Raw genomic sequence first — 17433 nt, 5'->3', positions numbered from 1 at the left:
AGTGTCGGTATGTGTGAGAGAAGGGGCGCACGCGTAGAGGTAAAGATTACAAGACTCAAGATTTGAAGATCAAGATATGAAGCTACTGCCAAGGGGGAGTCTGTTGGTACATGTGTGTCAGTAGTTCATAGTCTAGCATTTGTAATCGAGTCTGTAATGTAATTATGTTTTGTTTATGATTGTTTTGTAATACGCGAAGTTGTCAACAAGTTCGCTATGGCGAACTTGTTGAATCAGCGAAGTTATGGACAACTTCGCCAATGGCGAAGTTGTCGTGTATAAAACTGTTTCGCTGAAACAGTTTGAGGGTTGGTCGTTTAGGGTTTGTTTCAGTGTGTTTCATATTGGTGTTACGTGTTATTTTCTGTAATAGTGACCGTGAGTCACGTGTTCGGTTATCAATATAACGTGGTTGATTTATTGCTCGTGTGATTCTATCTCTACACTCGTAACTACCTGCGCAGGGATTCCGCACCTGCGTTGTTAGCGATATCCCGTGTACGATCCGTCCAGGAACCTACAGTCTTTGGTATCCTGAGCCAGAATGGTTAATTCCTCCATTGATAGTATCCTCAGGATAAGGTGGTGCCTGCATAGGGATGTCATCTCCAACATGAATTTCTGAGGACATAATAGGGGATTCTGATGAAAATATGCCGGCTGGCATGGTTGAGCGAGGATGCATGCTGACGGACCCTGTCCTCGTTGGTCCGGGTAACTCCGAGGATACCGAAGGAAAAGCTCCCTAGTATCCTGATTACTGCTGTGGTGGAATCCTTGCTGATTGTGTCCCCAAGGATCCGAGATTCTGAAGGACAGAAGATCCTGGAGAATCAAAATCAAGGACCCTGGACATGATTGGGGTAGCCTCATGCCCTGGTTTCTTCTTGATTCCTTCAATCTCCTTGAATAGCCTTGAGTTGGTCTTCTCTTGCTGCTCCATGTGCGTTTTGACCTGTTTCATCAAAGCAAAAATATCATTGTTAAAAATAACCGGGTCTATCCGTGTGAAGGACCCCGCGAATGGTGGAATTTCTCCTCTAGGCTGAATATTTTTCTTCGGCAGTGGTGGAGGTCCTGGGTTGACACTTTAGCTGTAGTAACCACCGGAGCAGAGACTGAACTGGTTTTTGGTTGTGAGGCCATTGTAAAGAGAATGAAGGTGAATGGAATAAACGGAATTAATGGATTGAAGCACCGATAGCCCCACGGTGGGCGCCAAATTGTTTTAGTCAAAAATTGACAATGGTAATTTCGTAACCAAATTAGTAATCGGGACTAGGTGCTTGTACAAAATGAAAATAAATGTGCTTGAACACAAGGATTTGTTGCGAGGAAAAAACCCGTTATCCTTATGATAACAAGCAAAAAACCTCGGGCGGTGAAAACTATCACCACCGGTTTATTAATAACAAAGGTGATTACAATGGTGGAGCTCAAACTTGATCGTGATTACAGAGATTACGAGTACTAGTAAGTCTCGTGTGTCTAGAGTGTGTCTGATCATTAGTTTTGAGCTCTATTTATAACAAATAAAGTCTAACTAAAAATCCTATATTTAAGGAAACTCCTAGACTAAATCAATTAGCCGTTAATCCTCCTCATCAGCACATTTCCTTATTGGTCACGTCCTAATAATAGCAAGTGCGAGTTCTCGGGTGATCAATCAACCGTCTTTGACCTGGTAAACATGGAAAGTAGCAAAGATCATGTTAGTCATATAACGTAATTAGGATACCTGTCTCCTTGAAGGATACCGCATCCTGAATCTGCTCCGAACATAACCTTTGCTGAGGATACTAAAAATCCGTGCCCTAACAATATCCAAGGTAAGTGAGGACCGGATCTTTATAGTATCCGAGGTATGTGGTTAGTAAGAAGTATGAATGTATGTATGTATGTATGATTGAATGATAGACGAACAGGTAAGTATATTCATACGTAACTTCGGATGCGTATTGGTAAGGAAGTGAATGTAATGTATTTTAAATAACTAGAACTCACTCAGTGTACTTGACTTTTAGTGTGAGGCAAGTAGAATGAGACAAGTTGCTTGATGAGGACACGTGGCAATAGGAGGAAGACTGGCATTGCTATGAAGAAAACACCCGTGTCATTTATGTTTTATGTTTAAGACTTATGTTATGATATTTTAAGACAAGATGTTTATGTTATGTATGAATGAATGACTTTTATTTTCGTGAAATGTTTTAATTAACTCTGATTTTACAAATGATGTGAATGAGTAAATCCAACCAACGAGAAAGTAGGGCACCCAGGAAAGGGGCCTTACACGTTAGTATCAGAGCATAAGTTCGAGAGAATAAGCATCCTACATGCTTAGACTCGAACAGAGAATGGGACGTAAAGAAGAAAAGAAAGAAGATGCCAGTCGGAGAATGCCATGTGTCAGTCAAGCAAGCTTAATATGTTAAATTTCCTTACGTATAACGTAGGAATAAGTAAGGAAAGTTATATGAATTGTTAGTGATAGAATTGTTCGTCTGTATTTGAAATGTTTGACTGTTTAATTGCCTTAAGTAGAACCGAGCACAAGTAGACTCACGAAAGGAAGTGTATAGGACACGGAGAGTAATGTGAGCAGCTAATCCCAGTTGGCCACTGTTATTACCTTCAGCCTTACTATCCTTGTACTAAATAGTTCCTCACGTGACGATATTTGTGTTTTTCCTTTAGAAATCAAATGGCTGGTACTAAGACCACTGGGCAAGAAGGACGCAAGGGACGCCATGGTAGGCCACGTGTTACCCAGGTACCCTCTGAGGAACCGATTACTGAGCCTAGTGAAGAACGAAGCATGAATGTGAGAAAAGAAGAGTATCAGCTAGATCCTTCTATTCAAGCTGCGATTACTCCAGTTGTTGCTGTTGTAGTGAAGAACCTCCAATCAGACAAGTCTACTGAAATCCGTACTAAGACCGTTAAAGAGGTTAGGGAGGGTAGTGAAAAGGATACCAAGACTGAGGCTAAGGCATCAAGTGAAGTTCCTCCTTTGAAGGTTAATGGTGGCAAGCGAGGCCGAGGTGGTTGTAACTACAGAACCTTCAAAGGTTGTGACCCACCCAAGCTAACTGGTACTGGTGACACAATCGCTACTCTGCAGTTGATAACCGCCATGGATAAGGTTATCCACATTAGCGAGTGCCGTCCCAACCAAGCTGTGGGTTGCGTTACCCAATCATTTGCTGATGAAGCTATGTTCTGGTGGGAAACTGTTGAACAGAGAAAGACTGCTGCTGAAATTAAGGCAATGAGGTGGGATGATCTGAGATAGATGGTAATGAGGAAGTTTTGTGCCGATACTGAGGTTGAAAAAGCAGAGATGAAGTTTCTGAACTTGAAAGCAGAAAAGATGACACACCGCGATTACACTGCCAAGTTTAATCGTATGTCAAGACTGGTGCCCGAGATGGTGAATAATGAGGCTAAGAGAATCAAGTGTTATATCAGGAGACTTCCACAGAATGTCCGCACACTGGTCAAGCAAATAGACCTGCTACTTTTGATTCCGCAGTCGAACTGGCGGAAATGGTTTATGATGACTTGGCGGTGGACGACGTTGTGGTGGAAGTGAAGAAAGATAAGAAGTGGGATAATCATGGAAAGAGGCACGATACTCAGTTGTGGAACCCGAGAGACAAGGAACAGAAGGTATGGGAAAGAAGACAATGCAAGACTTGGCGGTGGACGACGTTGTGGTGGAACTGAAGAAAGATAAGAAGTGGGATAATCATGGAAAGAGGCATGATACTCAGTTGTGGAACCCGAGAGACAAGGAACAGAAGGTATGGGAAAGAAGACAATGCAAGACTTGTGGGAAAATTCATGGTGGTGAATGTACGTGGAGTGCTGGTACGGATGTGTGTCATAAATGCGGGAAGCCTCATGGAGGAGAGTGCAGACTTGGGTCAAATGTCTGCTTTAAGTGCAGGAAGGTGGGGCATTATGCTCATGAATGTAACGCAAAACCCACATGTTACAAATGTGGGAAGACAGGTCATATGACTCGAGAATGCACTGAGGGTGAAGCTGGAGGAAGTGGGAAAGGAGATGCTGAGAAGAATAGGCCGAGAACCAGGGCTTACATGCTGACTCAGGAACAAGCCCAGTAGATTCCCGATGAAGTGACAGGTACATTCCTAGTGAATGGTATTTCTGCTTCTGTTTTATTCGATTTAGGTGCAAATAGGAGTTTCGTAGATGTAGCATTCTGTAAGTTAGCTAAGATGACGTGTTGTCGTGTGTCTGAAACTTTTATGGTACAAAACGGCTAGTGCTACCTCTGATAGGATAATGAGAATGGTTAAGGATGGTAAGGTAGAATTTGGGGGACGTGAGTTCCCTGTTACTCTTTTGTAGTGATCTTAGGAGGATTCAATGTGGAAACAGGAACACATCACCATAGGTTTCATAACTAAGCTACCGCGTACAGCTAAAAGTCATGAAGCCATCTGGGTGACTGTGGACCGTTTGACTAAGAGTGCTCATTCTCTCCCTATACGAAAGGCCATCTCTTCAGAAACGTTAGCGAATGTGTTCATTAAAGAAGTCGTAACGAAGCATGGAGTGCCATTGTCAATCATATCTGACAGAGATATCCGCTTTACTTCCCGATTCTGGAAGAGGTTTCATGAAGCAATGGGAACAAGATTGAACATCAGCACAGCGTATCATCCTCAAACAGATGGACAGTCTGAGCGGACTATCCAAACCCTTGAGGATATGCTACGTGCTTGCGTGTTAGATTTTGGAGGAAGTTGGGATGATCATCTTCACTTAGCAGAGTTCTCCTATAACAAAAGCTATCATTCGAGCATTGGTATGCCTCCATTCGAGATGTTGTATGGTAGATGTTGTAGAACTCCCGTCTGTTGGGGAGAGATTGGTCAGAAAGAGATTGGCAGTTTGGAAGTTGTGCAAGAAACCTCCTTGAAATTTGATCAAATCTAGGCAAGGATGAAAGCTGCTCAAGACCGTCAGAAGTCTTATGTTGATAAGCGACGACGATCGATCAAGTTTAACGTTGGCGACAACGTGATGCTTAAGGTCTCCTCGCCGTGGAAAGGTATCATTCGTTTTAGAAAGAGAGGAAAGTTGAGTCCAAGGTACATTGGACCGTTTAAGATTATTGCTCGAGTAGGAGAAGTGGCGTATAAGCTCGATCTACCTGCAGAACTGGAAGGGATTCACTCTACCTTTCACGTCTCTCACTTAAGGAAATGTCTCGTCGACGACACGTGTCACGTGCCGTTAATGGACATAGAGGTGGATGAGTGACTAAATGCAGCCAGTCAAAATTGTTGACCGTAAGGATAAATCTCCTGTACACAAACATTTCAAATCCAATCTCATCCATTCAAGTTATTTAAGGTTCATCCAATCCAAAAGGTAAACATTACATCCATTTCGTTTTGTTCTCTTTTCTTTAAAATCGGTAATAAACGAACAAACAAGTGAGGGTTAAAAACGAGAACGAACCGAACCAATTACAACCTGAAATAATCGCAATCGAACCCGAACCAAGCCGTGGATCTTGGTTAAATAAAGTATACAGGGTACGGATCTATATATATATATACATACATATGTATGTATGTGTCTTCAGCCGTGAGAATGAAACCCGATGATGCGACGAAAGCCTGACGGCCTGCTAGAAACCCGAACCCAAATCTTTCCCCTGCCCGTATGATGATATAGAACCCAGATCCAAACCCATTTCGTGCGAAACCCGTTATGTGAAACCACTAATTCGCACGCCGTGCAAAATCCCTGTGCGATGCGAAATTTTGGCATTGCGAACTTGGCATGCGAATCCCACTGTGCGAAGTTGAGGGGTTCGCATGAGGTGCGAAGTTGGGGGGTTCGCATGATGTGCGAAGTTGAGGGGTCCGCACCCCATGCGAATTCCAGGTGTGCGAAAGGACCCGAACAAATCCTTGTAGGCGAACATATTTGGTGCAAGTTGAGGACAAATATCACCATGGAGACTGGAGATAGGGAGGCCGGTGGTAGCCGGTGAGGGGGAAGGGAAGAAGGAGGTGGCGGTGGTGTTGCCGTCGATATTATGGCCGACGGGGGTGGAGGCCGGGAGTGAGAGAAGAAGGAGGAGGGGTAAAAGGGAGGAAGGATAAGGTTAAGGTGCCGGGGGGGGGGGGGGGGGTTGGGGTCCTGGGTGTTTATAGTAAGTAATAATAATAATAATAATAATAATAATAATAATAATAATACTAATATAATAATAATAACAATAATAATAATAATAATAATAATAATAATAATAATAAACGTAATGGTAAAAGAAAGATGACATGAAAGTAAACGAGACCCGACTCATCTAACAACCCATGACCCGCCTCAAGTAAATGAATATAAGAAGAAAATGAGCCAAAGACACGAACCCGAGACACGACTCATTTGGAACTAGAACTCGCTTAAGGGAACGTTAAGTTGTAAATGCGTGAGAACGTGAATTAATAATAACAAAGTGAATATAATACATATACATATATATAACAACAATGATAAGTAAAGATTGTATTACAATAATATTAATACTTAAATAATAAATTTATAATAATAATAATTGTAAGTTGTTAATAATAATGATAATAATAATGTTAGACTGGAAAGGTAAACGTAAAGGATATAAGATAAACGAAACCCGAACTTGTAACTCGCCTTATGCCAAACCGATGATTTTTTGGGACCCGTTTGGAAACACCTAAATGTAAGAGCTCGTTATAAATGAAGGAATTGAAAAGAACGTACGAACAAGGGGGAAATTGTGAAATATATATATATATATATATATATATATATATATATATATATATATATATATATATATATATATATATATATAGCATAAGGATAATAAATGAGGTCAAATATATTTAATTGACAAGAACAACTTAAAAGGTTACGTGTCGGTTCGGTTAACTCAAAAGTTAACCCCATTAACTTAAGAAATCAAGGACAAAAGATTATAGAGGATTAATACGTGTACCTTATTAAACAGTTAGCCGCCCACAACTCAGGAAGGGAATTACTATTAACGGTGAACGTAACAGGATCCAGGTGAGTTCTAGCCCCTTTTATGTGTTATGTTTTTGGGGCATGTGCATACCACGATGTGTTTAGATTTATACACTTAACTTAAATGGTAAGTGTATATTATATAAATGTTTGCGTATGAATGTGAATGATATGGATTGTTTAACTAGTAGGCACGTAGTTGTTATATTAGTTATGATTGAAGGAAGTAGAAAGAAAATTAACGAAGGTAGAATGGTATGGTATGTTAGAGGGCACCGGGCCCTAATAATAACCGAGGTATGTAGGGTACTGGACCCTGATAATATCCAAGGTAAGTAGGGACTGGACTCTGAGGTTATCCAAGGTATGTAGAACCCCGGATCCTTATTAATTCCGAGGTATGTAAGGTCTAGACCCTTATAATATCCAAGGTAAGTGAGGACCGGATCTTTATAGTATCCGAGGTATGTGGTTAGTAAGAAGTACGAATGTATGTATGTATGTATGATTGAATGATAGACGAACAGGTAAGTATTCATACATATCTTCGGACGCATATTGGTAAGGAAGTGAATGTAATGTATGTTAAATAACTAGAACTCACTCAGCGTAGCTGACTTTTAGTATGCACGCATACAAGCAGAATGAGACAAGTTGCTTGATGAGAACACATGGCAATAAGAGGAAGACTGGCATCGCTATGAAGAAGACACCCGTGTCATTTATGTTTTATGTTTAAGACTTATGTTATGATATTTTAAGACAAGATGTTTATGTTATGTACGAATGAATTAATGACTTTTATTTCTGCGAAATGTTTTAATTAACTCTGATTTTACGAATTATGTGAATGAGTAAATCCAACCAGCGAGAAAGTAGCCTTACACATATATATATATATATATATATATATATATATATATGAATTTTATATATTTTCCATCAGTGTGTAACACGGGATGTAGCCTACTAATTTAATATATGGAAAAATTAAAATAAAAAGGGATACAAATATGAGAAAAGTGAGAAAGAGTTGTGACACACAAAAAACCGTTCAAAAAAAATTCAATGATAATAATAAAAAAATCATAACTCAAAATATGAATAGAAATCGAAAAAATTTAAAAACCAAAATGTTTCCCCTGTCATTCCCGTTAAAAAAAACTGTGAAAAGACACAATGCTTTGACGAAAATGAACAAAAAACATAATTATAACTAAAAAAAGAGATAATAGATCGCAAAATATAACACAATGCCGAACAAAATATAAAACAATGTTGAGTAATATAATACAATATCAAGAAAAAAAGACACAATGTCAAAGGGAAAAAAAAGACACATTCAATAACAAAAATATACACAAAACATAATGATAAACAAAAAGACACAATGATATTTTTCCTTAACATTATTTTTTAAGAGCGAGGAAGACGGTGGAAACATTTTTGTGTTTTTACTTTTTTTTTGTTTTTTTATTAAATTTTGAGTTATGATTTTTTTATTAATTTATTTTTTATATTTTTTTGAGATTTTTTTTGTATGACTACAAATCCTTCTTATAACTTTTATTTTTATCTCTTCTTGTAGAATAACTTGACCAATTTATATAATACATATATGTATTTTTGTGGTAGTACTAAATTTACCAGGTTTACTTTCCGTTTTATTTTTCTTGCGAAACTTTAGAAGACCAACCTAAAAAATATTAAATCCTTAAATTGCATATATTTATCACTAGCTTTTGAACCCGTATATTATACGGGATTTGCTAAGTAATAAAAATAAATAAGGTATGCGTTTTGAAAAAATTAACAAAATTAAAGGTAAGAAGAAAATAAAATATATACTACAAATAATAAGAAGTCTATAATCTCAAATTTACAAATTAGAATGAGATGACTTATTACAACAATATACAACATTTGTCTAAATTGTTTTGACTCATACCCATCGACAACTATAATGAATGAAATAAGATATTAGAAAATTAGAAGAGAAATTATAACCCATTTGTCAAAATTGTTTTGACCCATGAACCATGTATATGAAGGATAAATAAGATGAGTAATTAGAGAATTAAAAAAGAAATTATAACACATTTGTCAAAATTATATTTGGCCCATGACCCATGGATAGATAGGAAGAATGGGATGAAAGATTATAAAGGAAATTATAACTCATTTGTCAAAATAGTTTTTGCCCATAACCCATGGATAGATAGAATGAATGAGAAGAGAGATTAGACCAAAAATCAATGTGGGATTGCCACATCATCTCATTATTTTCTTTTATTAGTAGAGTTAGATTAGATTTCTACTATCGTAATTCATTTTGTTTTATAAAAATACTAATCAATTTAAATATTATAAAGAAATGATTGCGTTTCCATAAATTTTTCAATTATCTACATAACATATTAGCAGCTCCATGATGTTATAAATACCAAAACCTCTTTGCAATTTGAAATCGTTTTGAATCATATGCTTTTTGCTAAAGCTAAACAAGCATGTTGATCACAATAGTTCCATATCCAAGTATGCTCTGTTGCTAAATTCGTAATTAATTTTTTCTTTGCAATCACAAAACTTCCACGCACTTTTCTTATGTTTAATCACAAAAATTCCATTTTATTTAATTTAATAATAAATTTTTTTTATCATTCGTCTTCCTTATGGGTCACCCATTTTGAATATTTTTTACTTATATATGTAAATTGGTCTCGATGTGACTTTCGTGTTTTCGATCTGATCTCATTAAAAAAAACAAAAAAATTATGTGAAATGATCACTTTATACTATGTCAAAATTTACAAATTGTTCAAGTATATAAAGATTTTTTCATATTTGCATTTTACTATATTTTCAGCCCGTGTAATACACATGTTACTACCTAGTATAACATATATGCTTAAAACAATGACATTGAACACTAAAAGTTGACAATTAAGACTTAAAACACTGAATTAGTCCAATATCGGCCAATATCATTGATATTATCGGTCTTGATATTCTGTGCCGATATTTTGACTTATATATCGCCAAGGGACCGATAACCGATATATCACTGATATATCGGTGATATATCAGCGATATCGACTATATGGCGTATACCAAATTAGCAACAAAGAGTATGCGTTTGTAAATTAATTCATTTACCATTTGATTTAATTTGAGCTATGGTTTTATTGAGCACTAGATTGATTTGCATGAAAACCTGTTTTACTTGTTTTAGAGGAAAATAAATCATGGGAAATCAAACTATATCATCATCATCATCGTACTCAGTATATCCCACCAATAGCAAAGCTATAGTAGGGTCTGAGGAGGGTAAGATGTAGACAGCCTTATCTCTATCCCGTAGGAATAGAGAGGCTGCTTCCGGTGAGACCCCCGGCTCGAAAGTAGTTTTGTATCAAACTATAGTCAAGCTTAATTATTTGGGCTGAACCAAATGATTATAAAATATATGTTCTAGATTAAAAATGTTAGTAAATATAACGTATAGCAACAAAGAGTATATGCTTGAACAATAAGAGTATATGCTTGAACAATGAACTCATGCGTGGTGTTTGGGAATTCAAAGCAACAAAAGTACTAATTGATTGTATAGATTATGTCTGATTACCACTTAATATGAATTTAATTGCTTTAATTAGAGTTATTAGGAATCATGCAAATTCTTGTTTAATAGGGTTAATAATTAGAGGCATATTCGAGAGGGTGACACACACACATGACATTGTAGGAGAAGGTATGTCATACTTGGGAAACTTTATACAGGAAGGTGATTCATTCTTTTCTTATCGGCATTCTGCACATCATGTTCCAAAACTACTATGGTACCACGTACATTTAAACATGTTGATTTTTCACATAAAACAAGATCATATTATATTATGTGGTAGGTTCAAATCTTACACATAATAACAATTCTTTAAAACCTTAAATAAGTGACGCATTGGTAAACGTTTGAGTTCCCTTTAGTAGAAATCTTAGGTTCAAATCTTGTTTTCATCGGTTTCTTATCATAACCTCTTTAATGGTATATGGAAAACTTAACTAGCCTCGTTGGTTAACCATAGACTAATTAGGTTTTCAGGGAAACGAAAAAAGAAAACAAGAAAAGAAATGAGCTTTTTAAAAGTTAACTTGCTAGCTATAAAATACTCATAGTCATAATTGAGTATCATATAATGAACAAGATAATCCAATTGAAGAATATTCAGCTAGGAACAAGTTCTTATTTAAAAAATGCAACACATTTGTAGGCCGGGTTCGAATATGCTTGAATGAATTGGCCTGCCTTTATATTGTAAGGTAAAAAATAATTTGCATGATATAACCTTTAATGAATAATTAGATGTCGAATTAATCGAACAATTGGAGGTAGTGAACAATTTAGAAAAGAAACGATCAGCCAAAATAATATTTGCGGCATCAGAAGGATGAAACGCGTCCCAAAATACATATTCACTTCGGTTGTCACAAACATGTGCATACGACAAGCATAATCCTCCTACAGCCGTTTCGACTCCGCAACACGACGTATTTGACACCTTGAAACCTAAACAGAAACACAACGCAACAAATTAAGTCTCCATTTTTTTGTCTAAGCAGCTTTCCTTTATTTTGATATGTTGTTGATTAACTCTACAAGTTTAAGGGACAGGAGCCAGGGCTTACCATATTTGCTAGGGTTTTCCACCAAATCTAAACCATCTTCATAAGTATCCACAAAAGTAAGTTGTACTTTTTTGAGCCGGGCATTTAGGACGTTTATCAACCTTTTCATTTTCGAGTTAAACTGAACTACCCATTTGTTCACTTGATCCAAGCATTGATTCGTGCTTGATTTCGCTCGTTGCGAAGGCATGCATCCAAGAGGTCCAAGCGTATGAAAAATCATCTTTCGTGCCCCAAGCGTGTAAAGCCTCTTTTATCACCAAAAACAAAACTTGGATAAGCTTTTCACTATTAAACATAGGAGTATTACCAACGAAAAAGTACATGTGTATCTTGTATTTAAATTTATTAAAATTAAATTTATATTTGGTTTATGCTATATTTTTTTATCATCTCTGGTGCATTTTATAATTTTTAGTTTTCAGAATTTTTCTAAAGTTAAAATACACAAGGATATAAAAATAAAAAACGCAAGAAGGATTTGTGAATATACAAAAAACCCCTAAAAAATTCAAAAAATAATAATAAAAAAATCATAACTCAAAATATATATAGAAAACGAAAAAATTTAAAAAGTAAATGTTTCCCTCGTCATTCCCGTATAAAAAAAAACACCGAAAAGACACAATGCCGAAACAACACAACTACGAAAATGAACAAAAGACACAATTATAATTAAAAAAAAAGACACAATAGATCACAAAATATAACAAAATGTTATGTAATATAACGCAATGTTAAGGAAAAAAATACACAATCAATGACAAAAATAAACACAAAACACAATGATAAATAAAAAGTTACAATGATCTTTTTCCCTTACATTGTTTTTTTTTAAGAACAAGAAAGACGGTGGAAACATTTTTGTGTTTTTATTTTATTTTGTTTTTTTATTAAATTTTGAGTTATGATTTTTTTATTAATTTTTTTTTGAGGAGTTTTTTTGTGTAGCTATAAATGCTTTTTCTAACCTTTTTATTTTTGCCTCATTTTATGGTATAACTTTATCCCTATTTACATATTACCAAAGACAAATTGTCAGTAAATATTTAAGGAATCAGTTGGTAACCGATAAGTTATCGCTATTGTTCCTTCTGAAACATCTACTTCCGATGGCTTACGAAAGTCGTTGGTGATCCGTCGGTAATAGTTTGCCAATGATTCTTACTAATATCCGCCGGTAATTGATCTGCCGCAAATGTGATCACCCATGGGCATATTTCCGACAGCCGTTTACCGACCGGATATTCGTCGATAACACCTTTATCGACATAATGAGACTTATTTGTTTCGTAGTGTCTTTAAGTACCACAAAATCCATGGTTCACTTGTTTTCCCCATTCGTTTCATGCTTACCGTTAACTGTTCTCCCAATTTCGAGCTTAAAATCCCCAGAAACTGCTCATGGGTGTATCTTCGACTATCAGGAAGAAACGGTTGCAGAAAATTATTTATGTAATCGTTGCTACCTGTCGAAAACCAGAAAAGTAAGTTATATACTCACTCAATTGAGTCAATTCCTACAAAATTCAGCGCTTTTCCACCTCGATCATCTGTCTTACCCATTTCAATGTAGTAGATGGCCTTATGTACAAGAAGATTAGCAGAATATGCTCCTATCTTCTTCTTGATCACCTTTATTGTGTTCTCAAAATTACCTATTTGATCGTCAAACGATATTCTTTGAATCTGCTAAACAATAATCAATGAGTCCCAGAAATCAAGAAAGAACAAATTAACACGACTACAATATTCCAAATATTTTTGAACAACGTTTGGATCCGCGGTAAGTCTTTAGCTCACCAATCACCATTACCCAACTGTTCCAATTTTTTGACGCTCTTGGATAAAGGAGGAGAAGGCATGCTGGCAGAACAATATTCGGATTAATAAAAAAATCAAATCTTACAAAATAGACTCCGGTGTCATTTAGAATCCCAGCACCACCGGATGCATAATTAACTCCTTTCAACACCGCATCATCGTTTGGATTTAATGAAAGGTAAGGTGGTGGAGATGGAATTCCAAGTTTCTCAGCTGCAACGGAAGCCAAAAAAAAAAATCAAAATCAAAATGGAGATACTTTTAAAATGTAGCATGAAGAAGTGCATGTTTACTTACGTACATATAATATCGCCAATGGTTCGTCCGTTACTGAACCGGCCGGTGGGTTTTTTGTTGGTGTAATCAATACCATAGAACGGAAAATCCGATCTAGCAAGTGAGTATCTTAAGTAGTTATTGTTGCCGACTTCTGTTAAAGAGTCGCCGAAGATGAAGATGACGAGTGAATAAGGAGCGGGGGCTGAAGTGTTATTAGCTGCCATTGCGATGATCGGCGCAGCGAAAACTGCTAGAAATGTTAAGGGTATAGCCATGGTTGAGTCTTCTTTTATCTTTGGTTTTGTTTGGAATTTTGGTGGAAGATTTTATAGGAAATTGTGGGGTTTTGGTTGAATTTGAAGGGTTCAGAAGTTGGTCATGTTATACACCTCCACTCACGATATAATCACACATTATTTTCAAACGATCATTTGAGGATCCATGGAATAACCGTTTATAACTAAGGTTGGTGTTTAAATGGCCATTTGAAGATTACGGCTTATATATGTCTAGTACTCACCATCAGAGTAAAGTGCCATAATCGTCGATCGCTACTTTTGTCTAAAAAAGTTTTTTTTTTTTTTTTTGCATCTGGACCATTCAGGTTTCTCAATTATTACGAATTTCGTCCAAATCGTTAAAACAATCAGTTTTTTAACGTTAAACGAAGGGTAAACGTGTCTTTATATAATTATTTAAAAATAATAATAAATAAATTACAAAAACCTAATAAAACAAATTAACTGGACCCACCACCCCAATTCATCTACTTAATCCCTACCCTACCCCATCACCACATCCCACCCCCACCCACAACCATAAACACCATCTTCTTCCTCATCGCCAAACACTCCTGAACCCTCTGTAACCAATGTCAGTCCTCAACTCCTTGGACCGCCTCCGGCCTCAATCTCGACTTGACGATCGCAGAATTCAGTCTTCGGCAACATACCAAGTAAGCTCTCTCACTGCCGCTTCCTGCAACTCTCGCCCATCATTGTTGCCTGAAACCGCCACGACCCCATTTCACCTCGATTTTCCGGCCAGTATACAATATTTAATCACAAGCTCCAACCCTAACCCTAACCCTAACCCTAAATATCTCTTCAATTTTCCGATCTCTACAACACAACCCTAAAAATTCCTTCAACCAACACGCCGTCGTCGCATTATCATACACCGCCCTTTGCAGCCGCAGCAGCACCACGACCCACTGCCGCTCAAAACTCGCGAATATGACAACTGGTTTCATTTTTTCATTTTATTTAAAAATTTCCCATGGATTTGTTTTCAACTTTGATGGATTAGGTATTATCTTCTTGATTCAGATTATGGCGGGTCAGAAGTGGTTGTGATGGTGAAAACCTTAGTGGTTGGATAGAATCGGTGGTTTGAAATGGATAATTGGGTGGGAGGTTTGAAATTTGTGGATGAGTTTTAGGTGGGATGCATCTGGTGGTTTGGAATTTGGGGAAATTGGGTAGGAGATTTAAAAATGATAACTAAACTAAAAAGACACATATGCCCTTGACTTAATGGTGATAACAAAAAGAGTTAATGATTTGGACCCAATTGGCAAGTATGAAACCTTAATGGTCCATATGCAAAAACGAAACTTTTTGGACGAAAGTCGCATTGTTTACCAAACCTCAGGGACGATTTTGGCACTTTATTCTAACCCAACCTTATTTGCTTAATGATATTGTAAAAATTATTCAAACTTATTAACCTACTAATACAGTGATTTTATTGATATCTTTCGATCAGATCAAACACATATTGTCCATAAGTAGTTTTAAAGTTTACTCAACTAAATTATTGATAAACACAATATTAATTTAATTAAATAAGAAAATAAAAGAGTCGCATATGTTTGAACTTGATGTTGGAATATTTTTAATTGGTGATGAACCAATGTCATCGTTTTCTTTTCTTTAACGTTTAAAAAGGTTGCTAATAAGAGGCTGTTTACCCACCTTCAAATTCCCTAAACAAAATTTGAACCAAAAACCTAATATCAATTCTAATTTACACATAAAACTAAAGGGCTAAGTCCCTTATTAATTCCAACTAAACATAACCCTAAATACTTAATCAATTCCAATTTAAATATAAACCCTAAATACAAAAAATCTTACCGGAAAGAATGAGAGGCCGGAGGTGGAGTGGCCAGGTGAACTGATGGTGGCTGGTGGCGGACTAGCGGTAGGTGGTTGGAGGTGGAGGTGTCGTGGTGTTGGCTGGTTGCAATGTCATTAGCAGAGTACCAGGTCTGAGGTCTACTTCCTTTTCTTTTTATTGTTTTATTTGGGTTATCAGTTTTTTTTGGTTTGGGCCTTTTGAATTTAAAAATTAAATTGGTTGGGTTTAAAATATATAGGAGTAACGTTATTTTTTGTTCAAGGGTAATGAAATACGAAAACCGACCTTTTTTTTACACTAACGGGAAAATTCGCTACCCCTCCTCATAAGCTACATCCGCCATTGGTCACATTCGTTTATCTAATTTCTTAAGCGTTCGTTTAATTGTAATATCCGAATTTTTCAGATAATAATTATAATAGCTAAATTTTATGATAATAAAATAAGATGATTATTTAAATGATTATGGTTTAATGGAAATTGTATTGAATTTAGAATTTCGTTGGGAACTCAAATTTGATATGTAATAAAATGGTATTAGAGATAAGATAATATATATACATGGGTTAACTTGTTAACGATATATATATATATATATATATATTATCACTTATGATTTGAGTAAAGATACCATTAAGTAGAATTTGAATATTATTATTGTAGTATATCGTTGCAAACTCATATAAATAAACAATTTAAATAAATAGATAGATAATAAGCACACATAATCCTATAATTTCAAGATATGATTCTTTAAAATTTGAACTTACCTTATCACCACCTTCAAGTACATCTACAACCCGTATTCGTAGGTTGTCAATCACGATTTCATTTCGTCCATATATACTCTATAAACCTCAGATTATTCTTGAAAAATCTGCAACCAATTCAGCTTCATCAATAGCTTTTCTTCTTCGGTTCCGTTTTGCCAAATCATCCATTACGGCATTACCCCTCCCTTTTCGCCGCTTGCTGTCGCCACCATCTGCAACCCCCGTTTTCTTCCGAGTTAAACCGCCACCGCAACCGCTAACTGTTGTTGACAAAGAAAACCATCACAACCGCTGCGACTTACCTCGCCTATCTAATTCGTTCTGTTCGGCCGTCGAGGTAATTGTCCGTCCCTACAACCTGTTTATTCTGATAACTTGTTTTTCTTTTATACCGCTTATGCGATCGTTAACTTGTTCCGGCGACGAAACCCAATAAGAACACCTAACTTGAAATCAGATTTCTATAAATAACAATAAGATACAAGCAATAACGTTTTCGGTGAAATCAAGCACGTTTATTTGGATCGTGTGATTTCGTTTTAACATTTTAGTACCGGTTTCTTTTGTGACCATTCGTTAATGGATCTTTTCACCAGCCCTTGGCTTTCTTGCTATTTGTTGTTTGACTTAGGTGCTACGAAACCGAGCAGTAGTAGTCGGGGAAATATTGAAGTTT

The 17433-nt window shown here is 36.4% G+C and overlaps 1 protein-coding gene across 1 annotated transcript; it reads right to left on the bottom strand.

Moving 5' to 3' along the window:
- Positions 1 to 11200: 11200 nt before the first annotated feature.
- LOC143588935 (GDSL esterase/lipase At5g37690-like) lies at positions 11201 to 14169 on the bottom strand. Its single transcript, XM_077069822.1, has 7 exons — positions 13865 to 14169; positions 13649 to 13776; positions 13302 to 13428; positions 13096 to 13208; positions 11740 to 11989; positions 11400 to 11620; positions 11201 to 11212 (listed from the first exon to the last, which is right to left on the bottom strand). The coding sequence occupies exons 1-7, from the start codon at positions 14115 to 14117 to the stop codon at positions 11201 to 11203; spliced, it is 1104 nt and encodes a 367-aa protein (XP_076925937.1). The 5' UTR covers positions 14118 to 14169.
- Positions 14170 to 17433: the final 3264 nt, after the last annotated feature.

The sequence above is a fragment of the Bidens hawaiensis genome, unplaced genomic scaffold (genome assembly GCF_021521415.1).
Source record: "Bidens hawaiensis isolate Kalapana, Puna unplaced genomic scaffold, B.hawaiensis_p1.1 tig00036885_1, whole genome shotgun sequence".
NCBI lineage: Eukaryota > Viridiplantae > Streptophyta > Magnoliopsida > Asterales > Asteraceae > Bidens > Bidens hawaiensis.
Note: the sequence above shows the minus strand (reverse complement) of the source record. Positions and strands in the feature narration are given on the sequence as shown.